The sequence below is a fragment of the Cyprinus carpio genome, chromosome B3, assembly GCF_018340385.1.
Source record: "Cyprinus carpio isolate SPL01 chromosome B3, ASM1834038v1, whole genome shotgun sequence".
Lineage (NCBI taxonomy): Eukaryota > Metazoa > Chordata > Actinopteri > Cypriniformes > Cyprinidae > Cyprinus > Cyprinus carpio.
The window spans coordinates 16,606,421-16,633,084 of NC_056599.1; the positions used below are offsets into that span (position 1 = coordinate 16,606,421).

At 36.8% G+C, this 26,664-nt stretch overlaps 1 protein-coding gene across 1 annotated transcript; it reads right to left on the bottom strand.

The window, feature by feature from the left end:
• Positions 1 to 265: 265 nt before the first annotated feature.
• On the bottom strand, positions 266 to 26,602 carry LOC109053173 (carbonic anhydrase-related protein 10-like). The gene is made up of 9 exons (XM_042719976.1): positions 26,139 to 26,602; positions 23,896 to 23,970; positions 11,947 to 12,089; positions 8,817 to 9,002; positions 6,800 to 6,895; positions 4,630 to 4,702; positions 3,982 to 4,136; positions 1,284 to 1,455; positions 266 to 1,099 (listed from the first exon to the last, which is right to left on the bottom strand). The coding sequence occupies exons 1-9, from the start codon at positions 26,194 to 26,196 to the stop codon at positions 1,077 to 1,079; spliced, it is 981 nt and encodes a 326-aa protein (XP_042575910.1). The 5' UTR covers positions 26,197 to 26,602; the 3' UTR covers positions 266 to 1,076.
• Between the last annotated feature and the right edge of the window lie 62 nt (positions 26,603 to 26,664).

The following is a 26,664-nucleotide window of genomic DNA, read 5'->3' on the forward strand; positions in this document are numbered from 1 at the left end:
TGCATTAAAAATTGAATTTTTTAAATTTATTTAAAAATTCCAAGATTTCATGGCAACAACTATTTGCCAGATTTTAAAATAGTTCGGTTTTAAATTTCTCTTTTCAGTATGTTTAATAACTTTAAAATCAATGCTAGATTTTTTTTTTGTATAAATAATAATAGTTAAATCTAGCAAGCTGCATAAGACCATATTTTAAATTTATGTTACATTTAGATGTAAAAGATTACACTGAATGATAACCATACAAGAACTGAGACATTTGAAAAATGCACTGTTTATTTAAATGCTTATTATTTTGTTAAATCCAACAAAATATAGCAGTTTTCGATGGCAAATATGACCAGATTTGTCTGTTTTCTGTAACACACTCTATTACACATTCATCACCCTATAAATATTCATATCATAATAAATCCATTATATAATCCAACTGAAAGCTTGAGCACTATATCAACAATTTTATAATATTATTCAACAGACTGAATTATTCATTAATTTTATTTTGACAATCCACTGGCATCAACTTGAAACCCATGTCTACGTGATACCCATGATTCAAAAACATAATTAAAAAAGTAACGAGAAAGAGAAAGATTTATTGGGCAGATATCACTCAACTCATTTAGCACTGTAAACACTTACGTAAAGAAGGCAACATGCTCCGACTAATCCAAGATATAGGCTTGAAATCCTTTTGTGTGCCTCATGTCAAAGTAAAGATTAAATCACTGTGCATAGAGCAAAGGTAGTTTTCTATTCGCTGCAACAAGGCTCGATCGCACCTGCTGTTCAGATGCAACGAACGAGAGCAGACAGTACCTCAAGACCCAATGTCACTGAAAACCAGTCCTGTCTGATTGAATAGTCTAGCAACTGCTTTCAATGTCTGATATATATCGTTATAAACATATTAACAAGTTTAAAAGTAATTACTTATATATATATATATTATTGTAGAGTCCTCTGTTATGTCCGTTTTCTTCATCTCATTGTATGTATCCCATTTTTCTGTCTGTTGGCCATGTTCTTCAGCTGTTACCAGACTGTTGCAGTAACTAATCCACATCAAGCTGTTATTTCAGAAGCCATTCATTCACTGAAAACAGAAGTAGAGAATGTGCTGTCAGATAACTTTCTTTGTGAAGCACTTGAAACACTTAAGAGCAATAATCGTAAGTGTCTAATTAGAGCACTCAGCTTTATTGCGCACAGCATGCATGCCGCAGTGCATTCGTGACACAAAGCTTGCGCATGTTATTGATGGGAAGTGTGACACAGACCTCTGTATTGCGGCCTCAGCACACGGTTGTTAGGACAGTCCCGTCTCTGACTGAAGTTGATGTTGGTGCGGATGCAGCGCTGGTGCAGTGGCTGCGTCGGCCGCATGTTGTCACCCATACTGAGGAAGATCTGAGACGGCTGGTTTTGGCTGAGGAGACGAAGGGACTGCATCTGAAATAATATATAACATATCATATAACATAACATATAAATCAATATTTTTTCAGCTTTTCTTCAGAAAAGATGCATTAAATTGCTCAAGTGGCAGTAAAAACATTTATAATGTTACAAAATATTTATATTTCAAATATACTCTGTTCTTTTGAAATATCTCTAAGAATCATGAAAAAAAAAACTTGGTTTCTACCAAAATATTAAAGGGATACTCCACCCCAAAATGAAAATTTTGGGGTGGAGTATCCCTTTAATATTATAGAAACTTTTAAAAGCTTCATTCATCTTCAGAACACAATTTAAGATATTTTGGATGAAAACCTGGAGGCTTGAGACTGTCCCATAGACGGCCAAGTAAATAACAGTGTCAAGGTCCATAAAAGGTATGAAAGTCGTCGTCAGAATACTCCATCTGCCATCAGACGTGTAATCTGGGTTATATGAAGCGACGGGAACACATTTTGTAAGCGAAGAAAACAAAAATAATGACTTTATTCAATAATTCCTCTGTCAACAGTCTCCTCTGTGTCTCTCCATATCATTGTATGCTGTGTATCCTCCTCTGTGTCATCCGCACCACAAGGATGTGCTGTTTTATTTCAAATCAAAGCCAAAGGTTCACCGGTTCTTTTACGCTCGACGTAATGACATCATTGGCGATGACGTAATGCCGTAAAGTCTATCAAACATTCAAATATATAAAGTCAGTAATCATAACTTTAGTCGGTTAAAAACCTCATAATCATGAAAAGTTTACAATTAAGTTTTGCAACAACGCACCCAAAATACAGTAACAGCAATAATGTGCATACGAGGATTTAAGTCTTGAAGATATAAAGTAAATAAATTAGGTGTCATCAACGCAGAAACCATGATCCACTTACTATACATAATCCATTGCGATTTTTTTGTTATTAAATTAATTTACGTTTCGCCAGATTGCCCTTCATTCAAGCCTTCGGATTCCCTGCGCTAATAACATTAGCACAGAATCAGTTCAGAATCAATCACCAAATTGCGCTGTTTGTCAGTCTGCTTCACGCTGAATCACGCATGCGCAGTATCATCAGCTCATCGGCTCTCAAATCAGACGTGTCCGAAGGAAACGGTTCTCGTTCAGTGTACTGCTGATCTGAAAACCGATGCAACCGGTTCTTGACTCGAGAACGAGAACCGCTCTAACCGGCACGCTGCAGTTCAGTATCATCAGCTGCTCTACTCGAGTTCATGTTCTGTTTACTACAAACTCAATCTGTGAATGTGTCATTGTTAACTATAAATACGGTACAAATCATCCCTTATTCCTATTTTGTCCAATTTCCCTGAAAACCCCTTTGGCCTATAATCTAACATAATCTACAATTTAACAAAATTAGATACATTCATATTCTTTTTCTTAAAAAAAAAAAAAACAACAGTTATTTTATCTCACGTTCTGATGTTTAACAAAATACTTCGATATGCATTTTCTCCTCTTGAAAAATTACAGGCATGTGCAGTATCATCAACTCATCGGTTCTCAAATCGGACGCGTCCGACAGAAACGGTTCTCGGTTCAGTGTACTGGTGATCCGAAAACCGATGCAACCGGTTCTTGACTCGAGAACGAGAACCGCTCCAGCAGTGGGTGTGTTCGTTGGTTATCTGGCTCGGCTCGGTGTTCATCTTCAGTTCTCTCTTCACAGCAGTTCAGTCAGTGTACTGTTTGAGTAAATGAATTACTCCGGGATATTGGTTTATTTGGACTCAGAGGGAGTGTCAGCCACGTTAAAAAAAGTTAACAGCTTAAGTCATTTGTAGATTAATGCTTATTGGAGACGCGAACTGTTTCAAAATGATTCAGTTCGATTTGGTGAACTGGTTCAACCGGTTCACTAAGAAGAACCGGTTAAATCGAACGATTTGTTCGCGAACTGGACATCACTATATATTATGGAGAGACACAGAGGAGACCGTTGACAAAGGAATTATTGAATAAAGTCATTATTTTTGTTTTCTTCACTTACAAAAAGTGTTCCCGTCACTTCATATAACCCAGATTGCACGTCTGATGGCATATGAAGAGTTCTGATGACGACTTTCATACCTTTTATGGACCTTGACACTGTTATTTATTTGGCAGTCTATGGGACAGTCTCAAGCCTCCAGGTTTTCATCCAAAATATCTTAAATTGTGTTCTGAAGACGAATGGAGCTTTTATGGGTTTGGAACGACATGGGGGTAAGTGATTAATGACAAAATTTTCATTTTGGGGTGGAGTATCCCTTTAAGCAGCACATCTGTTTTCAACATTGATAATAATAAGAAATGTTTCAGCATATTAGAATGATTTCTGAAGGATCATGTGACACTGAAGATTGAAGTAATGGCTGCTGAAAATTTAGCTTTGCCATCACAGGAGTACATTACATTTTACAATATATATATATATATATATATATAAAAGAAAAAAGAAAACAGTTCTTTTAAAGTGTAATAATTTTTGGAAAAAATGCTTTTGTAATCTGTTTTTAGCATTTCACCTCTATCTGTGAGATGTAAATTGGCTTATTCATCAATATCCAGGTTGCTGTCTCAAGGCACGGTGGAATAGTTATCGACCCTTCATATGTGATAAAACGGGAGGTTTCGGGATACAGCTCCTCAATATCGAGCCCCATCAGTAAGTATGCATCATCTGAACAGATATGAAACAGTCAATGGGATGAGGTGAATATCACACACACTTACAATAAAATATTCAACAGTTTCATCACTATAAAAGCTGTCAACATTCCTACAGTACAATTATGATATTTTTATATCACTATTATTTTTTTGTTGTTGTTGTTCCGAAGGCAAAGCTGAGAGAAATAAAATATCACTTCTTATCCAAGACCACCAGGTGGTAATACAAAGCCAAGTTTGTTTTTCCTGTCGTTTTTCATTATGATTGATGAAGGCCTTTGCAGAAAAGCAATATTTCACACTCAGACTGTGGAAACCACTTGACATAATAATACAGATGCAAGCGGTTTCCAATCAAATGTAATTTAATGTTAACAATATTAATATAAATTCAATTTAATGCTACTAAAAACTAAAGCAACGATTAAAAGTTAACGAGTTTGAAAAAGAGCTCCCAAGGCCACTGACACTTACAAAGACATGGGTATTTTGCAGACACTTACGTTTATATGTAATCCTCGTAATGGTTTCTCTGTTCAGCATGCGGTTTAGAAATACATTTGTAGGCTCTGAAATCTGAAGAGTCAAATTGCAAAGAAAATATTACTTAAAGCCTGGCATCTGCAGCTTTTCTGATGAAAAAGCAGAGTTTCATAAAACATGGTGTTGTTCAAAGCATTAATCACAAATGACATGACCGTTAACTTACTGCTGAGATATTTCATTACGGCTTCACCATTTCACAAGTACAATCAATAATAGTCTAGTAGAATTTATTCTAGGGACATCTGGATGTGTTTTTTTCCATGTGCTGAAGATGAATGGCTTTCATCCATGTGCCTTCATTAGTAGCAGAATGCTGAAGATTCCCCGTCAACACGATCACTGCGATCTGGGATGAAAGTGAACGGGGAGGCTGCAATACGGCAACACCTTCATCTGGACTGTGGCAGTTCTGCCCCAATTTACACAGAAGTCACGATTCACAGAGTCAGGGAGGCCACTCCCGCTGGGATCCGTGAGTCTGATCATGTCATGCGGTGTGATGAGGTTAAATACCAAGGAATCTCCAACATTATCTCACTTTAGTGGTTAACAAACAAAAATCAAGACAAAACTCCGTTTGCAGATTTTAAATGAATTCATTTACTAAATTTTCTGTAACACTTTATTTTAAGGTGTCCTTATTACACGTTACATGTTACATGTTACATGTACTTACTATTATAATAAGAATAAATTATGCATTTAGTTACATGCAAGTAACCACCCTTGCCATATAGTAAGTACATGTAGTTAATTGTAGTTATTACTCAGTACTTGTTACACTGTAACAAGGACACCTTAAAACAAAGTGTAACCAAATTTTCATAAGACATTTTGAAATTTTAAATCTGATATTATTTTAATATAATAATTGATATACCTTATAAAGTATATTAAATAAAAAACTCTCAGGAACACAAGTAATTCCAGATCAGCTCTGAGCATTGCAATATATTTTCAGATCAAATAGGCCTGCTCTGAAAAAATGGATTAGTGGTTCATTCAATCCCATTCTCGCCTGTCCCAGCATGCACTGGGGCATGAATAATTCATATGGATTGACCATTTGCCAGTTTTATTTACACTGTTGTTTGCAATCATGTGTGCGAAGCCAAACAGTTCAAGACATTAAGCACTTTCAGCTCTTCATTACCTGTAAATGTCTCATAGAAAACATAATATTGAACAATTTATGCAAGAAATTAAACATACTTCATAGAGCTCTCTTTAAAGGTACAACTCAAATATTTCTTTTATTTTTAACGGTTAAGATAGGAATAGTAAGTACATCTTAGGTCTTTTTTTCCCCACATCTACAAATAAGAATTGTTACACTGCACCTTGTAAGCACACAATGCACTCACAATGACAAAGTGCAATATTGATGATTAATAATGAAGATATGACTTTGAATAAAACAATACAAATCTTTTTGTGGTTATATTGCATCCTGGCTGTCATTAAAAAATGTTCTGGTCTGGAATGCACACTTTTGCCCAAGAGAATTTTCTCAGAAATGCATTTTATTCATTTTGCATCCATAAAAAAATATGACTCTCTTCTGTCTTTGAGTAAACTTTGTTTTAAATCATTTAGATTCATATAAATAATTTAAATGTTATGTGGAATTGCTTAAAAAGGAATTGTTTGTTTCCTTCAAGAAACAAGAGCAGCATTGATGCATAATGAATGTAGATGATATGAAACAACTGATGCAGTATACTGCAGTCTTATTTTTTTTATTTATTTTTTGCATTACTCATTATTAAATTATCTAGATTTTTAGAACTGAGCAAAAACTGATTAAAAACTAATATAAGAGTCAATTCTATTAAATTATTCCATGTAAAGTTTTTATTTAGTATTTATAGTTTGATGTAAAATAAAAAACATTAATATTATATAATGCTTAAAAAACAATTTGAACATTCAAGCACATTTACATTCAAATGCACATTCAAGCACTTTTAATTAACTGTTAATTCGTGCACATTCATATCTGACTGGACATGAACTTCTCATCTCTTAAGTCTATATAATGTTTGCTAAGGATTAATGCAGTTTAAGGCTAATTAATGAATTATCACCTCTCCATTGTATAAATCTGAAGCAGCTGAGACTACTAACCTTCATGAAGATAGAAACAACTGCTATTCCATTAGGACTCCGGACGGCATCACTGTAATTTAAATACAAATCCTGATTATAATGGATGAGCTGCACCTGTGAAAAAAAAAAAAAAAAAAAGTGTGACTTCCTGTAAAAAACACATTCTGGATAACAAACACCTGCTAAGTGTGAATAGGGGCCAAAACATTGTGATTGTATATCTGGCAGTGCTATACTTTCAAAAACAAAATAACAAATGCTGTTATGCATAAAACATGCCCATATATTATATGTATATGACTGCATAGAACACCATTAATTTCCATTGTGTCAGCTTGTAATCTCATGCGACACCTTAATGAGGGTCAGTACATTAATCCGTATAAATATTTTGCTGTGTCTTGTGTATAAATTGTTAATGAATTGTTAATGGGACCATTACGAGGCTCCTTTATGCTCCTCCATCCTGCTTTATCGTTCTTTCAGTGCAGCTCAATGAAAGCAGAGAGATGGAAGCCAGGAAAGCTGCTGCTTAATTTTCAGTGGCTCAAAATTGCATTGGAACTCATTAGAAAATATGCTTCAGTCATCAGTTATAATGAGCCTGCTTGTCAGCTTCAAAATGAAGTTGTTGGAAAGCTGCTACCCATATAACCTCATTTGGATTAGGAAAATGAAGTGAAGCTGCTGACTTCAGTGAAATCAGAGGTGAGGTGAGGATCCGAGAGGGCCGCACATCTTTGCGCAACAATTAGATAAAGTCTAAACTCATTAAAATGATTTGATATTTCTGGCACAGAATGGTGTTCTTGACAGTTTGAAAACTGGATCTTGTTGTAAGAACATTAAGAATTGTTTGCTCTGTTTCAGTATGAGTGTCAATGACAAGAGTCTCAACAACAAAGAAAAGGAAATCTTAAAAAAAAAAAAAAAAAAAAAAAAAAAAAAAACTTCAGAATATTTATACCCACTGTTATTTTCGCCTTCATCACGATAGGACAGATCATAACTGATGGGAAGCAAACTGGGAGAGAGATAATGGGGCAGGATAGGGAAAGGTCCTCAAGTCAGGATTTGAACTCGGGACGCCTGTAGTGCCACAGTGCTGTATGTCGCCTCACTGCCCACAAGTTGCTTAAATGATCAATTTAATGCATCTTTGTTGAATAAAAGAATAAAAAAAAATCTTACTGACCTAAAAATGTGTGTATAAAATAAGAATAATACAATTTCATAATTCAGAATTTCATTCTTCTTCATTACATGACGAGTTACGTGTAAATTTTTGACTGTCACTCCAAAAAAAATACTGAAAAGAAATGACAAGCTCATCATATAAGCAATTTATTCAAGTCACTGTATGCATGCATTGCATTTTTAATAGTGCAATAGATTCAGAAAAATCAAAGAGAGACAAAAACTAGGCTCCACAAAAGCTTTAAGAAGCACCTGTGTGATGGGTGGGATTTTTCCTCACTATTAAAATTTACATTTCCAACACAAGAACAATTCATATCCGACTGTGCAATCTGGTAGATTACCTATTGCTTTATGGTTTTATCTAGTCCCTTCTTAAAGCACAATCACATCTTAAGATAGGAATTTCCATAATCCTGACTTTGGCCTTTAATCCTGAATAAAAAGACTTTATTAATGCAAACTCAGTGACACTGTAAAAAGCACACATTTTGTGGGAAATCGTGAATTTATCATTCCAGTGAAAGTTGCAACAGTTGACTTGGCTTTGGAATATTTCTCTCTGATCTCCTCAAATAAGATCTCATTGTGGTCTTTGTCTAACTCTTTTTTGCATGTTTTATGTTGTCGAAGGAAAATGGTCTCAGGGAAGTAGATTTTTTTATTTCTGGTGCAAAACTGATGCGATAAAAGGGACTTACTTCAGAATTTTTTTTTACTTCAGAATTTCATTAACTTCAGTGCCAGCACTTCAAGGGTTTGTCGCACCATCCAAGCCTTTGAAGGAGGACAGGTTTAATTGAATCACACAGAAGTGATGCATTTCATGTTGCCTCACCTCTCCAGGGAAGGCCTGGCCGTTGAGCAGGTGCTCGGAGCCCCGACTGTCCTCAGCGCCAAAGTGAAGCCGGATCTCTTCCAGCCTGTAGCTGTAGCTCAGCGGCCCGCCAGAGATGTTCACCAGGTGTGACTTGTCTGGGCGCAGGGACACATGTCGGCCCGTGTTATACATCGTTCCACTGACCTGAAAAACAAACCTACAATCTAAACAAGCTGTAAATAAAACAGATTATTAGAGTATGTTTTACAAGAAAAGAAAAAAGTTTCAAAGTAAATCTTACACCAAATTAGGTTACAGATCAGATATTTTCTGCGATTCTCGTTTCTGACCTTTCATGGTAAAACCATATTAAGTGATTCCATGATTACAGCGAGTACATTTGGGAGGACAAAGGTGAAGCAGTTTTCACCTGGATAGGCTAAAAGACATTATACGCGCTGTTAGACGATGTGCCTCTCGCACAGGAAATTCATGGAAAAACAGGCTCGACTATAATAAACAGACTGTTTGATTCTGATGGACTGAGGTTTTTCCAGGTAAACCTGGTTGTCAGGTGCAACTGCTGAGGTAGGAATTATGAAGCAAATGCATCGAAGCTGAAAAACGAAAACCTATAAATGGAAAACAACACCTGGAATGCTTTGTCTTTACTTTGAGGTAACATTTCTGCTTAGGATTTCTAATTGAGACCAAAATGTGTCTTGTAAAGGCACCCCAGTGATCAGAACATCTTTGTAAACAGCTGTGAGAGTGTTCAAGAATGTATTCTAATGGGAGATTTCAAATTAGTTGAATATAGTTGGCTCATTTGTGATCTGGAGACAGTTTAAGAACAGCTGATCCCTCAGGAACATGAGAATGAGGCAATACATTTAGCCTGACGTCTCATCTGGATAAATTCTTAGCAAGAGATAATTACGATCACTTTGAACTGTAGCCCTGAAATAATTGAGAATAAAATGGCAACTTAAGCTGAACTGCAGTACAAGGGGTGACACTCATTATTCACAGCATTAATCACAAATGTCCACCAAAACTATGGAAGCCTATTTCCAACTCAGAGAAAGGAAACGGTGATGTCAACCTTCTTCCTCATGACTGTGATTTTATTTCACATACACGGTCAGAAAAAAAAAAAAAGTGCAAAACCTGTACCTTTAGGGGTACAACAGCTTGTCAATGGGGCAATACCCTTAAAGGGATGCCCTTTGTAACATCTTTACCCCCTAAAGTGTGAAAATTGATGCCTTAAAGTAGTAATATGTACTCTTACAGTATTATTATGCACCATTTAGGGGTAAAGAAAGAAGAAAGGTGTCCTTCTGAGGGTACTGACCCAGTGACAAGCTGTTATACCCTTAAAGGCACAATTTCTGCACTGAGAGTGACTTAATTTTTTACATTTGTGACTGACGTTTTAAAATACTTAAAGGCACAATTTCTGCTTTGTGTGTTACTTGTTTTTTTTTTTTTGTTACTTATTTTTTATTGTATAAATTTGTATAAAATCAGTTTCTAAATTTTTGTATTTATAATTTTATTGTGTGTTTTTGTCATTTTAATAATTTTAGTTATTTTAATTATTTCTAGTTATGTCAGTTTTAGTTTTAGTAATTTTTAACACTTCAACTTAAACTTACTTTATTTCAGTTGGAAAGGAAACATTTCTAATTTGAACATTTATATTTTATTTTAGGTTTACTACAGTTTACAAAATCTTTCTTTAATACTTGTATCTCACAGCTGTGACTCACAGTTGCAACTGACCATGTCACTTTATTTCATATTTTAACCTATACCTCACATTCCCTGAACTCAAGAGATATGAGCAAGAATTAGTAAATCCGATATTTCAATTCAGTAACTTTAGAATGAATAAATGAACGCTTGCAGGTCACGTATATAGGTAGTCCATCTAAAAGAGACCATAAACCTTTCCATTACAGCCTTAAGTGTCAATGCATAAATTCCATTATTTAACAGCCCTCCAGTAAGCAATGCCTCCAACCAATCAAACAGACTTGAATTCATGGAGAACATTTAGGTCTCCAATGGAATTCTCTAGGAATAACATGCAACTCCCTACATAAGAGAGCACAGTCATAACAAGCTCAAAGGAGCAATGCATACATAAATGTAATTGGGTCTCCCGAAAATAAGAACAGAAAAACCTCCAGAGCAAAACAGCAGTACATTTTTATTTCAGGCTCCTGACTAGGTCTATGGTACCAATGTATTACTGAGCGAAGATGAACTATGGTATATCTCCATAACCACAACCTCTTGGAGCTTCATTGGAGAATTCTTCACTGACAGTCCCTGTCAGCACAGATGGTGAGCCTGCCTAATCTCCCCCAGCAGATGCACAGCAGCATTAATCATAAAACAGGATGTTAAATGAGGAATTAACTCCTTCCTTTCCCTCCTGCTCTGTGGAATAAATCCCCCTTAGCGCTCAAGATATGTATGACAACAACCGCCCGAATCCCTTCAGAGGTGAGAGCGATATCTGATGTACACCAACCATCGATAATCAAACACTGGATTTGTGTTTGGTAAATGAGTTTAGTCACACTAATCTGCTGACTGACTGCAGGTGCACCTTATTGAAAGCAAATGGGAAGCAATTGTGCACGCCGGAGAGAATTAGCGATCTCATTACAGCACCGTTGTAACAAACTAACAGTCGTGGAGCATTAGCCACCTTCAAAGGCTTCATTTGGAAAGCTTCACCGTTGTGCTTGGCAAAAATAATTGAGGAGCCGCTTCATTGGCCAACAGAGGTGTATAAGAAAGTCACCCAATGAATTAAGACTCAGCAACAAACCAAACAACGAGCTGTGTAAACAACGGCCACAGAAGTAAATACAGAATGTGATTAGATTTGACAAATGGACCGTTAAGCTGAGGTTATGCTGTGTGACCGGATCTTGTCAAAATCCTAGTGAATCATGGGACATTGGTCTAAAGTGAATAATGTGTGACTGTCCATCTTCTACCAGTTCGAATAATGTGAAAAATAGCAATTTTATGACCTAAAACAGATATTATAGAAAGGATTATGATGCAACAGTCAATCATATCCTGTGATATTTTAAGAAAGAGCTTTAGCCTTTCCAGTACTTACCTTATGTTGCCCTGCATTGAGCCGTAGCGGATTGAGGAAGGGGTCAAAAATCATTCGACTGGTTTCGATGTTGACCGGCGACTGTCTCTTCCCAATCGCACACAGGTTCCAGGCAGTGTTAACTAGTCCCCAGAAAGACGGCACTAGCAAAATAGAAACACAAAAAGTGGAGTTCAGAGCATTAACTTTAATTTTCAGCTGGAGACTGTTGCGTTTGCCGTTTTGTAACGGGTCATGATCTGATTGGAGGGGGATATGTTTGGGATTATCTCAAATTGCTCATCCCAAATTTCCTCCGTAAGCCCCATCCATGGTGTGATGTTATTTTTAAGTTTGGATCAAGTGGTTGATATCCTTTGAGACAACCTTTTGAATAGCAATCAATTTTAACACTTAATTACCAGGCGCAGCGCCGGTTCTCTTTTGAAAACGAGGTCATTATCGTGCATCCAAATGAAAGAACTGCATGTTAATGCGATTTGCTTCGCAAAAACAAACTCACAAAAAAAAAAAAAAAGAGAAACAGATGGAATTAGTCACATTATCCACACAGCCAAAGGACATACTTGACCTTATATGATTAATTTATTCTCGGAGATGTTTCACAGTCCTAGAACAGTAAACAACTTTATTGCCGATTAGAATGACTTTTATTAGTGCATTGAACCTCAAAACTCATTTATCATATTTCAAATCAACATGACAGATTAAGGGAGGAGCCCAACGCCTGTGGTTTAAAGGGAAAGTTCAGCTAAAAATTAGATTTTTGTCATCAATTACTCACCCTTGTGTCATTCCAAACCTGTGTAACTTTCTTTATTCTGTGAGACACTAAATGTTTCGTAGAATGTTGGAAGACAGACAAATTTGGAGACCATTGAATTCAATTGTTTGGACAAAAACAAGCAAACAAAAGACATTTTCCAAAATACATTCCACAGAAGAATCAGTCATACAGGTTTGAAGCAACATGTAGGCGAGTAAATGATGACAGATTTTTGGGTGAACAGCATGAGGTGAAGTGAGTGACAGGAGCACAAGAGCAGATGGTACGGTAACCCTGACCTCCACACTGGCCTCGTCATCCTCATTAGATCACCAAGAGCTTGGATGCTTCAATGTAAAGACAGTATCACCTTTTGTCCCCATAGGCTGAGATTATAAGCAGATTTATCCAGCATGAACAAGTGATCCCCTGGCCTGATTTTCCTCTCATCATGTCCAGCTCTGTGGGAGTGAAACCTGACTGGGCTACGTGATGTGTTGCCGTATTAAATTAGAAAGAGTAAAAACACATTAGTTACAAAGATTATGCTATACGAGAAAGCTGTGGAATAACACAAGCTCTTCTCCTTCGAATGCATGAAAGCTATCTACGCTGTATTTGTATTTATTTTCAGCATCTCTTTGTACAGTGACCTAAATAAATGATTGTTTCCAAACCCCGTGATCTAACTAAGGTGTAATCCTGCTTTTGTCTGGCATCCTAACAGCTACTGAGCTCATTACGTCAAGTCAGTTTTTTTTATTAAATTTTTTTTCACTTCTCAAATGTCTCTCTCTGTGCTTTCTTAAATGTCAAGGAGAGACAGAATATGCAACATCTTATAAAACTGAGGGAGGAACGAGTAAGACATTTGTGCTTATTTAGGCTCAGCTCAGCCTATAATTCAAAATGTAAGATATCAAAATCCTGAAGTCACAAAGTTGTCAGACAATAGTTATATAATCTTGGATAGGAGAAATACAAAAACCGTAAATATGAACATACTCATATTTCAGGGTTTTTTTTTTGTTTTTTGCGGCAAAAACTTTTTTTTTTAAATTCAAATGATTTCCACCCTCTCTGATGCACCGATATTAGAATCCTGGGTGATTTGATAAGCTGATAATGGACGCCAGCTGCCTATGTATTTCTGCTAAAATCTCAGTGTGCTTCCAGTATACTGTTCTCCCATAGCAATCTGTGGTAAACTCTTTCTGTCATATTTCTAGTACCTGTAAAATAACAATAACTAATAATATAACAACTAATTTTAATTGGATACAATATAGTAAATTACTATATAACATTTTAGTAATGAGTCCAGAAATAAATTAGCAGGTGAACTGAATCAATTATTGCTTTGTCCTGTTGTTGGACACTTCCTCAAGATTTCATTTTGATTTCATTTTTCTTCTAACTTCTATACACTGTGCATTACGGGAGGTAAAGGCAAAATATGGAAGCATATTTTTTGTACAAATAATTTTATAAGCTGATGAATAAAGATTATAATTATTAAAACATGAAAAGATTGACCAATATTAAAATTACAACACACACAAAAAAAGTTAACAACATCGCAACATTGCAATGTACATTCTGAAAAATGTGCATTCACTTGGAATGGAAAGGAATACATTTAATAGTGTTATTAATTTATTAGTGTTTTTAAAAATAAACTTTACTGTGTTAGATGGCATTAAATGTAATATAAACAAAAAATAAATCAAATAAAGAAATTAGCCACAAACATTTAAATTCAAGCCAATATTGTTTTTTATATATCCAATATGAACTGATACTGATCATTTAAAAATATCTCATACTGGTCAATAACAATATAGCTAGTACCAATATATTATGCTTTTTCAACTGAATGTAGTTTTGTGAATATCTTCAACTTTGGAGTCCCCTACAATTAAGTGAGAGCAATAACCTATTCAAAATATGTCACTATGGTAATTTTAGTGGATAGCTGTACACATTTATGTGTTGCTGTTGTAAAGCAAAATGCCCTTTTATTGGATTTTTGCACCCGTTCACCAAACGTACATACTCCTAGTCAGGACATTTGGAGAATTCATAGGAAAGAAATAAAAGCCATTCACCGTACCATCAGTATGCAAACAAGACAGAAAAAAAAAGAAAACTAAATAAGCCATGCATCCAAAAATAAAAAAAACAACAACAGCCTGAGTTTATGTTTGAGGTCCCGCTGAGTCTGTTTGTATTTTTAGCTAAACTCATTCTGAATCCATTGTTAAGGTCCGCAGAGCATTTTGAGCTCTGCTGCCTCCAGTCTGTCCTATCCAGAGTAATATAGTGATTTTTCTGTAGCAATTGATGAGTGGTAGACAGATGGCACCCTCATCCTCAGGGATCTGTGCCAGATTTGGCTTTGGGTTCAATACATTAATGAGAACTCTCTCAAAGTGCTTTTTAGGTATGACAGGGGACAAATACATCAACCGAACAGTGTACAGTACAATGCGAGGCTGAACGCTGCTCTTACAACATACTGAAAGTTGCATAAAGTCTTACATTTGGAGGCAGCGCATTCATTTTAATGCTACAAATATTTACATTTTACACATTCTCTTTGCTTCGCACATTTCTGCATCTGAGAATTTATTCAACAGTGCAGTTTTCCAGATGAAGAGAGAGGAACTAGGAATTGTTTTGTTTGTTCATCCCCCGAAGCTCAAGTGCTGAATTGCTTCTTCAGTTTCGCTAATAGTAGCACATAAATGCAATCACCTGAAACGTCAGACCAGCACTTAATTATGGCTTATTTTTAAATGTTAAAAGCAAGAAAAAATCTCCACACTTTAGGCTCACCATTTATCTTTATTATGCAGACCCAAACTTGCTGACCCCAAACACTGTCTCTGATTTTGTTTGCGAAATATAACGTGTTGTTTTTAGTGCAAGTGAGACGAGTTATCAACATGAATTTCAAAAGCAGAACATGTCTTGTAGCAGCTTCAGTGAAACCCTCAGGAGAACAGAAGAGATGTTCTCTCGCAATTAACAATGTAGAAACTTCCTGCCACAGCTATGTACACATATAATGAGCGCATGCCAAAAACAGGACTGAAATATACATTCATGAATATGCACACATTAAAGAAAAGTTCATTTCTCACTGGAGTGAATTGAAGTCCATGACTGAAAATAGCCAATGCATGTCAATCATGAGACTTTTTGGAGCATCACATTCAACTGATAAGACAAGATTATAAAACGAAAACGGGTCTCTTTCTCCTAAACTTAAATTCGTCTCTTAGACCTTTTGAGATATGAAAGCTAATTTGTGTGACTGGCATGATCAAAGTGACTGAGATTTACATTTTATTCCTGTTGTAAGTATGATTAATTAATCATAAAAGTACTTTACAGTTAAAGCTGATGTGCGTAATTTTTTTTTAAATGTTAAATACTTTCTCCTATTGCAGTTTAATATGCAGAGACAGCTATAAGGAAGCCAATTTGTCAAGCTGATTCTCCAAATTGAAAAGTGTAAACACTGTGTCTCTGTGGTGCATTCAAAACATTGATTTGTTTAAGCATCCAACCACAAGAACATAATGACAACAGCGACTAAACCAATGACGTTAGTTTGAGGGCGGGCCATCTGTTTACCTGACCAATGGCAGACAGGGGAGGGGGTCATAAAACACTTAGAAAACAAACATCCAATTTCTTGTTTCATTTGGTGCTGCAGAAATTCCACACTTCATCTGTATTATGCCTCATTTTACAGTAAGATCAGATTTAACCATAACTGATATATTCTTTGACAAGTGAACACATCACAAGCACTTCTGGGAAACACATAAGTTTAAAGGATTACTACTAAAACATAGCCTTTAGTATTCTCAAACCATTTGGGCAAGCAAAAGTGTGTTTTTCGTGTGAGGACTGTCTTGAAATGAACCCAGACACGCTCTGGGAAAGGGATGACACTCGCTATTTGAATGCTTTCTCATCTTCTTTCTTTCACAGTCCTTTTTAAGTCTCAAGGACATTTACGCAATATAAATCCAGAGAGTTTTTCTCCCTTGTATAACACTTAATAAAGAGGTAAATTTATGTGCAATATATATATATTTATGAGTTGCTATAGGGCTTACTTGATATCCCCTACAACTCAGATTGATGATGCACTACATGTCCTTGTACAGTAAGTAGATCAAGCTTTACTTTTTTGGAATTATAAAGACCCTTCCACATAAATAAGTAGGAATTGTATGGTTCTGTCCCCTATAGATATCTTCTTTATTAAAAGCTCTTAAGCATACTAAAAGGAAATTACCATTACAGTCCTTGTCAAGTGTTCAAAGGGCTCCTTTGCTGGCTACATACATTACTCTTGACTGACTACATAATGAAATACCTCGAATAAAACTCATAAAGTGTCTCAGACCTCTACTGCAATAGTAAGCATTAATCAGCTGAGACCACAAGCTGTAAAAATAGATTAAACTATAACCAGGCCCACACGGGATCTGCACCCACACAACAAAATATGGGGAGAATCCATTCATCCACCATTCACAGTGTTCTGCTCTTGCATGTTCAGTTATTAAATATTTTGGCTAATTTGATTATGATCACAGTTTTTTAAAGCTATAATTCTACATATTTGACACCAGAAAATCCTACTATAAAAATATCAGTCATGACATATAGGATCATTCAAAAGTTTGGGGTAAGAAAGATTTGTAATTGTTTTTTAACTAAGTCTCCTATGCTCACAAAAGGTGTATTTATTTAATCAAATATTCAGTAAAAACAGTAATATTGTAAAAAAAATATTTAAAATAACTGCTTTCTATTTTAATATATTTTAAAATAAAAAAGAATTCCAGTGATGCAAAGCAGACTTTTTTTTAGCAGCCTTTAATCCAGTCTTCAGTGTCACATGAACCTTCAGAAATAATATAATTTGCTGATTTGCTGCTCAAGAAACATTTCGTAATATTATCAATGTTGAAAACAGTTGTGCTGCTTAATATACTGTAGAGACTGTGATTTTTTTGATGAATAATAAAATTCAAAAGAACAACATTTATTTGCAATAGACTTTTTGTAACATTATAAATGTTTTTATTGTCACTAGCTGAAAAAAGTACTAACAGTCTGTCTGGGAAACTTGATTAAAAATCATTATTTCTGCACACAGTTTTGTTTGGTGATGCTATTGCCACAGAAAATTTCAGCCTTAAAGTTCACCTTTAAAATAACCTCTATCCTGCTTGCATCATTTACAACCTTAAACGTATCAGGTTAACTATCTAGTGTTGAAATGCTAGCACTATAAAACTCCCCACTTAAACTCTAACTTATGATGCAGCATGTGCAATCGTTAAATAACTTTTCACCCCTGATTTGTGTTAAATCTTCTCCTTCACACCGCATACATACATTAAACGTGTGAATCAAACAGAATAAAGTATTCATTGGCACCCTATAGCTTCATGTGCTATATGTCAACACACAAAGCTTCTCCGAATAAAGCATCAACCGGCGCATATCTTGCGCGTCTTAGCAGCATGACTCTTTACAAGACACATTCTGCATACTCTCACACGGTTTTCTTTTCTTTTTTGAAAGGCTTACCTGGTATAAAGCTCCCCTGGACAACATCTTTGTATGCCCACCAACCATCGTGCAGCTTTGATGACACTGGCTTCTGTGCTGCGGGAAAAGAAGAGATTCACACATCACTCACCCACTGCTCTTTGAAAATACAGTCACACCTGTAATAGACCCCAGCTCCCTGTGGAGAGAAGTTTCTGCTGTCAAATGAGAGGATGAAGTTGTCTGCTTCAAGGCACATGTAAAAAGTCTTTTTGAGGCAAAACTTCATGCATTTGCAAAAAAAAAAAAAAAATAAAACAGCATGGAAATTTATAAAGTCAATATTTGCCTAGCACTGCTTAATTGCAAGCAAAAAAAAAGCACATTTTGTGTGATGAGACAGATGCATCCTGGATGCTCTTCTCTGGGCCTTGACGGCAGGAAAGTAGGTCACAGAGGCAGCAGACTCCAGCATTCTGAATTCACTCTGTTATCTAACATCACTATTCCCCTCCACCTCTCTCCCTCTGGCTTCAGGCTGCGGTTTGCATCATATCCACTGCCAAGTCAAGCACTCAGGGCTGCTCTTTAATACACCACACCACGGGTCTACTCTCAAGCCAGGTCGCTTTGATGTGCCCGTCACGAACGGGGCGGAGGATTGGAGCCCAATTTGCTTCCACCTCAATTTATCGACATCTGTATCTGAGATATGAGAGGCTTGTGCACTTTTCACTTATGTGACTCGTAGGAAGCCGCTATTTCTGAGGCTACAGTCTGCAGTATCTAGAAGCATCGAGAGCCGCGGATTTGCTGTAAGTGCAGGTGCTGAGATTCATATGCCGGGAGATTCGCAAAAATGCTGACACTTGAGTGGAGTCTGTTGCGTGTGGCTCCCTGTGCGATACTGAGCTGAACATAAAAGGGCTTGTATATTATTTTACGCCGCACGTTTTTGACATGCATGAATCACTTTTGATATTATTGGCTGGAAATGAGGAAAATAAACATCACGCTTTTTATCAGGTAGCATCTTTTTTCTTTTCCTCTCCTCCTCACAGCCGTCGTCCCCTTTGTACTAGCCTGAACTCAGATCACACGTCAACTTCCTTTCAAACATATTACGAGCTTTTCTGTAGAAACCCTTCATGCACATATCCAGCTCTTTGAAGATCTCACTTGTGTTTGTGTTTTATAGATGCTCATCCCCTGGAGAAAAGGATGATGTCCAAACTCTGGACTGCCAAAACAAACCGGGTACTTCATAGTGCAAAAGAACAGAAGAACCTCACAGACTCTAGATGAGTTTACTCTGAGGCTTATGACTCACTGACAACCTCTTTACACTGATGTTTTAATACTCTCATTTAGTATGGTTTTCTTTGCCTTTTTTTTCTTTTTATTTTTTTTTAGCAATGAAATGCATTTTCTTGTGATGTTTAATATCACTTTAAGATGTCTGGCACTCATCAGGAGAACGAGTTTATCTGAGAAGAGAAACACCAAAGATGAAAAGAAATTGAGAAACTAGTTGAAACCAACCTAAGATGGGTGTGATGGCCTCCCGGTTTCAGACCTGTTGGCTGGTTTGGGACTCTTTTTAACTGAAAATGCTGGTAGATTCCTGGGACCACCTGAAGACCAGCTTGGCCAGGCTGGAAAGCCATCTCAAACAACACTAAAGACCTGCAAACTATCTTAATACTGGTTTAAGACATCAATTCTTCTAATCCATGGTTATTCTTTTTCTAAAAACTGGTGTTTTTTAAAGGGAATACAAGAAAACCACAGCTATGCAGGAAATGAAATTTTTGGGAATCTTTTTTTTTTCTCTCTTCCAAATCCCTGCTGTTACATTTAAAAATCTTTTCATTTTTTCAGATGACCACTCTGCTGCAGGGGGGAAAACCATGAGCTAAAACCCAGTCTTAACTAGTCTGATGGTCTTATTCCTATCTAGTCTCACAGCCTGGTCAAACGACTGGTTTTGAGTATTTTCAGATTGGCCAGACCCTGGTTAGGCTGGGAGACATGTTAACAGCAAAAGAGTCTGCATTATCCTAGTAAGAAAAACTAGTCAGTCAATAAACAATGGCTTCAGACAGTAAATATCCAGCGTTGTTTTATGAGCACACGATGAATTAGTCTATCACTTTCAAATGACACATTCACATTTAATAGCTGTTTAGCTCTGGAGACGTTTTCTGCACTTATGCCAGCATAATGAAAATGCCGCTATATATTAACCACAGAGCTGTCAGCAGTTAAACATCTTAAGCGTCCTGAGAGAGAGTTTTCACTCATTTAAACAAGCAGTTTTACCTTTCTACCAAAGACGACATTAATGGTGAGAATCAGAATGAACTCCCAAACGTGCGGCATTCTTTGTTTAGTCCATCAGGTAATCTTACAACATACTGAAAGTTGCATAAAGTCTTACATTTGGAGGCAGCGCATTCATTTTAATGCTACAAATATTTACATTTTACACATTCTCTTTGCTTCGCACATTTCTGCATCGTGAGAATTTATTCAACAGTGCAGGTTTCCAGATGAAGAGAGACGGAGGAACTAGGAATTGTTTTGTTTGTTCATCCCCCCGAAGCTCAAGTGTTCTGAATTGCTTCTTCAGTTTCCCTAATAGTAGCACATCAAAGGCAATCACCTGAAACGTCAGACCAGCACTTAATTATGGCTATATTTTAAATGTTAAAAGCAAGAAAAAATCTCCACACTTTAGGCTCACCATTTATCTTTTTATGCCGACCCAAACTTGCTGACCCCAAACACTGGTCTCGATTTTTGTTTTTGCAAAAATATAACGTGTTTGTTTTTAGTGCAAGTGAGATGAGTTATCAACATGAATTTCAAAAAGCAGAACACGGCTTGTAGCAGCTTCAGCGAAAAACCTCAGGGAGAATAAGAAGAGATGTTCTCTCGCAATTAACAATGTAAAAACTTCCTGCCACAGCTATGTACACATATAATTGAGCGCATGCCAAAAAACAGGACTGAAATATACATTCATGAATATGCACACAATTAAAGAAAAGTTCATTTCTCACTGGAGTGAATGAAGTCCATGATTCTGAAAATAGCCAATGCATGTCACAATCATGAGACTTTTTGGAGCATCACATTCAACTGATAGACAAGATTATAAAACGAAAACGGGTCTCTTCTTTCTCCTAAACTTAATTTGTCTCTTAGACCTTATGAGATATGACAAAGCCAATTTTGTGTGACTGGCATGATCATCCAACGGGTGACTGAGAGTTACAGTTTTTATTCCTGGTTGTAAGTATGATGAATCAATCATAAAAGCACTTTACAGTTAAAGCTGATGTGCGTTAATTTTTTTTTAAAATGTTAAATACTTTCTCCTATTGCAGTTTTAATATGCAGAGGACAGCTATAAGGAAGCCAATTTGTCAAGCTGATTCTCCAAATTGAAAAGTGTAAAGACACCGTGTCTCTGTGGTGCATTCAAAACATTGATTGTTTTAAGCATCCAACCCACAAGAACATGAGCAACACACAACAGCGACTAAACCAATGACGTTAGTTTTGAGGGCGGGCCATCTGGTTTACCTGACCAATGGCAGACAGGGGAGGGGGTCATCATAAAACACTTAGAAAACAAACATCCAATTTCTTGTTCATTTGGTGCAGGGCAGAAATTCCACACTTCATCTGTATTATGCCTCATTTTACAGTAAGATCAGATTTAACCATAACTGATATATTCTTTTTGACAAGTGAACACATCACAAGCACTTCTGGGAAACACATTAGTTTGAAAGGATTACTACTAAAACATAGACCTTTAGTATTCTCAAACCATTTGGACAAGCAAAAGTGTGTTGTTTTTCGTGTGAGGACGGTCTTGAAATGAACCCAGACACACTCTGGGAAAAAGGGATGACACTCGCTATTTGAATGCTTTCTCATCTTCTTTCTTTCACAGTCCGTTTTTTAAGTCTCAAGGACATTTACGCAATATAATCCAGAGAGTTTTTCTCCCTTGTATAAACACTTAATAAAGAGGTAAATTTATGTGCAATATATATATATTTATGAGTTTGCTATAGGGCTTACTTGATATCCCCTACAACTCAGATTGATGAGCCTGCCCTACATGTCCTTGTACAGTAAGTAGATCAAGCTTTACTTTTTTGGAATTATAAAGACCCTTCCACATAAATAAGTAGGAATTGTATGGTTCTGTCCCCTATAGATATCTTCTTTTATTAAAAGCTCTTAAGCATACTAAAAGGAAATTACCATTACAGTCCTTGTCAAGTGTTCACAGGGCTCCTTTTGCTGGCTACATACATTACTCTGAACTGACTACATAATGAAATACCTCGAAATAAAAATCATAAAGTGTCTCAGACCTCTACTGCAATAGTAAGCATTAATCAGCTGAGACCACAAGCTGTAAAAATAGATTAAGCTATAACCAGGCCCACACGGGATCTGCACCCACACAACAAAATATGGGGAGAATCCATTCATCCACCATTCACAGTGTTCTGCTCTTGCATGTTCAGTTATTAAATATTTTGGCTAATTTGATTATGATCACAGTTTTTAAAGCTATAATTCTACATATTTGACACCAGAAAATCCTACTATAAAAATATCAGTCATGACATATTTATTCATTTAAAAGTTTGGGGTAAGAAAGATTTGTAATTGTTTTTTAACTAAGTCTCCTATGCTCACAAAAGGTGTATTTATTTAATCAAATATTCAGTAAAAACAGTAATATTGTAAAAAAAATATTTAAAATAACTGCTTTCTATTTTAATATATTTTAAAATAAAAAAGAATTCCAGTGATGCTTTGGAAAGACTTTTTTTTTTTTGGCTTTATTTAATTCTTTATTGTGTGTTGAATGTTCATTAATAATATAATATAATTTGCTGATTTGCTGCTCAAGATTTCGTAATATTATCAATGTGAAAAAAACAGTTGTGCTGCTGATTATATACTGTAGAGACTGTGATTTTTTTGATGAATAATAAAATTCAAAAGAACAACATTTATTTGCAATAGACTTTTTGTAACATTATAAATGTTTTTATTGTCACTAGCTGAAAAAAGTACTAACAGTCTGTCTGGGAAACTTGATTAAAAAATCATTATTTCTGCACACAGTTTTGTTTGGTGATGCTATTGCCACAGAAAATTTCAGCCTTAAAGTTCACCTTTAAAATAACCTCTATCCTGCTTGCATCATTTAACAACCTTAAACGTATCAGGTTAACTAATCTAGTGTTGAAATGCTAGCACTATAAACTCCCCACTTAAACTCTAACTTATGATGCAGCATGTGCAATCGTTAAATAACTTTTCACCCTGATTTGTGTTAAATCTTCTCCTTCACACCGCATACATACATTAAACGTGTGAATCAAACAGAATAAAGTATTCATTGGCACCCTATAGCTTCATGTGCTATTATGTCAACACACAAAGCTTCTCCGAATAAAGCATCAACCGTGCATATCTTGCGCGTCTTAGCAGCATGACTCTTTACAAGACACATTCTGCATACTCTCACACGGTTTTCTTTTCTTTTTTGAAAGGCTTACCTGGTATAAAGCTCCCCTGGACAACATCTTTGTATGCCCACCAACCATCGTGCAGCTTTGATGACACCGGCTGTGCTGCGGGAAAAGAAGAGATTCACACATCACTCACCCACTGCTCTTTGAAAATACAGTCACACCTGTAATAGGCCCCAGCTCCCTGTGGAGAGAAGTTTCTGCTGTGGAGTGAGGTTTTTGATTTGTCTGCTTGTAGGATGATGTGATGAGTTTTTTTGATTCAAGGCTTATTTAATTTGTATTTAAAAAAAAAAAAAAAAAAAAAATAAAACAGCATGGAAATTTATAAAGTCAATATTTGCCTAGCACTGCTTAATTGCAAGCAAAAAAAAGCACATTTGTGTGATGACGACAGATGCATCCTGGATGCTCTTCTCTGGGCCTTGACGGCAGGAAAGTAGGTCACAGAGGCAGCAGACTCCAGCATTCTGAATTCACTCTGTTATCTCACATCACTATTCCCCTCACCTCTCTCCCTCTGGCTTCAGGCTGCGGTTTGCATCATATCCACTGCCAAGTCAAGCACTCAGGGCTGCTCTTTAATACACCACACCACGGGTCTACTCTCAAGCCAGGTCGCTTTGATGTGCCCGTCACGAACGGGGCGGAGGATTGGAGCCCAATTTGCTTCCACCTCAATTTATCGACATCTGTATCTGAGATATGAGAGGCTTGTGCACTTTCACTTATGTGACTCGTAGGAAGCCGCTATTTCTGAGGCTACAGTCTGCAGTATCTAGAAGCATCGAGAGCCGCGGATTTGCTGTAAGTGCAGGTGCTGAGATTCATATGCCGGGAGATTCGCAAAATGCTGACACTTGAGTGGAGTCTGTTGCGTGTGGCTCCCTGTGCGATACTGAGCTGAACATAAAAGGGCTTGTATATTATTTTACGCCGCACGTTTTTGACATGCATGAATCACTTTGATATTATTGGCTGGAATGAGGAAAATAAACATCACGCTTTTATCAGGTAGCATCTTTTTTCTTTTCCTCTCCTCCTCACAGCCGTCGTCCCCTTTGTACTAGCCTGAACTCAGATCACACGTCAACTTCCTTTCAAACATATTACGAGCTTTTCTGTAGAAACCCTTCATGCACATATCCAGCTCTTTGAAGATCTCACTTGTGTTTGTGTTTTATAGATGCCCATCCCCTGGAGAAAGGATGATGTCAAACTCTGGACTGCCAAAACAAACCGGGTACTTCAATAGTGCAAAAGAACAGAAGAACCTCACAGACTCTAGATGAGCTTTACTCTGAGGCTTATGACTCAATGACAACCTCTTTACACTGATGTTTTAATACTCTCATTTAGTATGGTTTTCTTTGCCTTTTTTTTTCTTTTATATTTTTTTTAGCAATGAAATGCATTTTCTTGTGATGTTTAATATCACTTTAAGATGTCTGCACTCATCGGAGAACGATTATCTGAGAAGAGAAACACCAAAGATGAAAAGAATTGAGAACTAGTTGAAACCAACCTAAGATGGTGTGCTGGCCTCCCGGTTTCAGACCTGTTGGCTGGTTTGGACTCTTTTTAACTGAAAAGGCTAGTAGATCCTGTGGACCACCTGAAGACCAGCTTGGCCAGGCTGGAAAGCCATCTCAAACAACACTAAAGACCTGCAAACTATCTTAATCTGGTTTAAGACATCATTCTTCTAATCCATGGTTATTCTTTTCTAAAAACTGGTGTTTTTTTAAAGGAATACAAGAAAACCACAGCTATGCAGGAAATGAAATTTTTGGGAATCTTTTTTTTTTCTCTCCAAATCCCTGCTGTTACATTTAAAATCTTTTCATTTTTGAGATGACCACTCTGCTGCAGGGGGGAAAACATGAGCTAAACCCAGTCTTAACTAGCTGGATGGTCCTATCTAGTCTCACAGCCTGGTCAAACTGACTGGTTTTGAGTACTTTTCAGATTGGCCAGACCCTGGTTAGGCTGGGAGACCATGTTAACAGCAAAAGTCTGCATTAACCAGATAAAACTAGTCAGTCAATAAACAATGGCTTCAGACAGTAAATATCCAGCGTTGTTTTATGAGCACAAGATGAATTAGTCTATCACTTTCAAATGACACATTCAATTTAATAGCTGTTTAGCTCTGGACGTTTCTGCATTATGCCATCATAATGAAAATGCCGCTATATTAGAGAGAGCTGTCAGCAGTTAAACATCTTAAGCGTCCTGAGAGAGAGTTTTCATATTTAAACACAGTTTACCTTCTACAAAGACGACATTAATGTTGAGAATCAGAATGAACTCCCAAACGTGCGGCATTCTTCATTTAGTCCATCAGGTAATTAACTTGATAACACTTGGTCAAAGTCTGAAGCGTCATTCCCCGCGAGCGACACCGACTCGCGCGCTCCCGTCACTCTCAAATACGAAGAACATCGTCCTCTCCAAAAGACGCGACCCGCCGCGCGGATTTACTCTGAAATGTACCAAACCAAAAACCACTTGACAGTTCACAGCGTAGAAGCTTAAGAGTCCAGACGCCGACCTGTCGGCTGGTATCGCGAAAACCAAATTAGACCAAAGCAGCGGCTTTATGTCTCATCGTTTGTGCTCTTAGGTTAGTCGTGGTCGGCGTTACCTGACGGAGCGCGCGGAGCTGAGGTTTAGCGCGTGCTAATCCCCCTGCAGGCGGGGCTCGCGCTCCCGTGACGCTCGCTTGAGAATGCGGTTAGTTTTGACATCTATTCAAACTCTAATGCAATTACTTTCCTGCTGGTGTGAGGCTTA

What these genes read in the sequence shown, in the direction of transcription:
- LOC109053173 (XM_042719976.1), bottom strand. Translation starts at nt 26,196, where the DNA reads ATGCCGCACGTTTGGGAGTTCATTCTGATTCTCAACATTAATGTCGTC. An exon ending in GCCAGGCCTTCCCTGGAGAG is followed by an intron (nt 6,896 to 8,816) that starts GTGAGGCAACAT and finishes TTTTTTTCACAG; the next exon opens with GTGCAGCTCATCCATTATAA. An exon ending in TACGAGGATTACATATAAAC is followed by an intron (nt 4,137 to 4,629) that starts GTAAGTGTCTGC and finishes ATATCTGTTCAG; the next exon opens with ATGATGCATACTTACTGATG.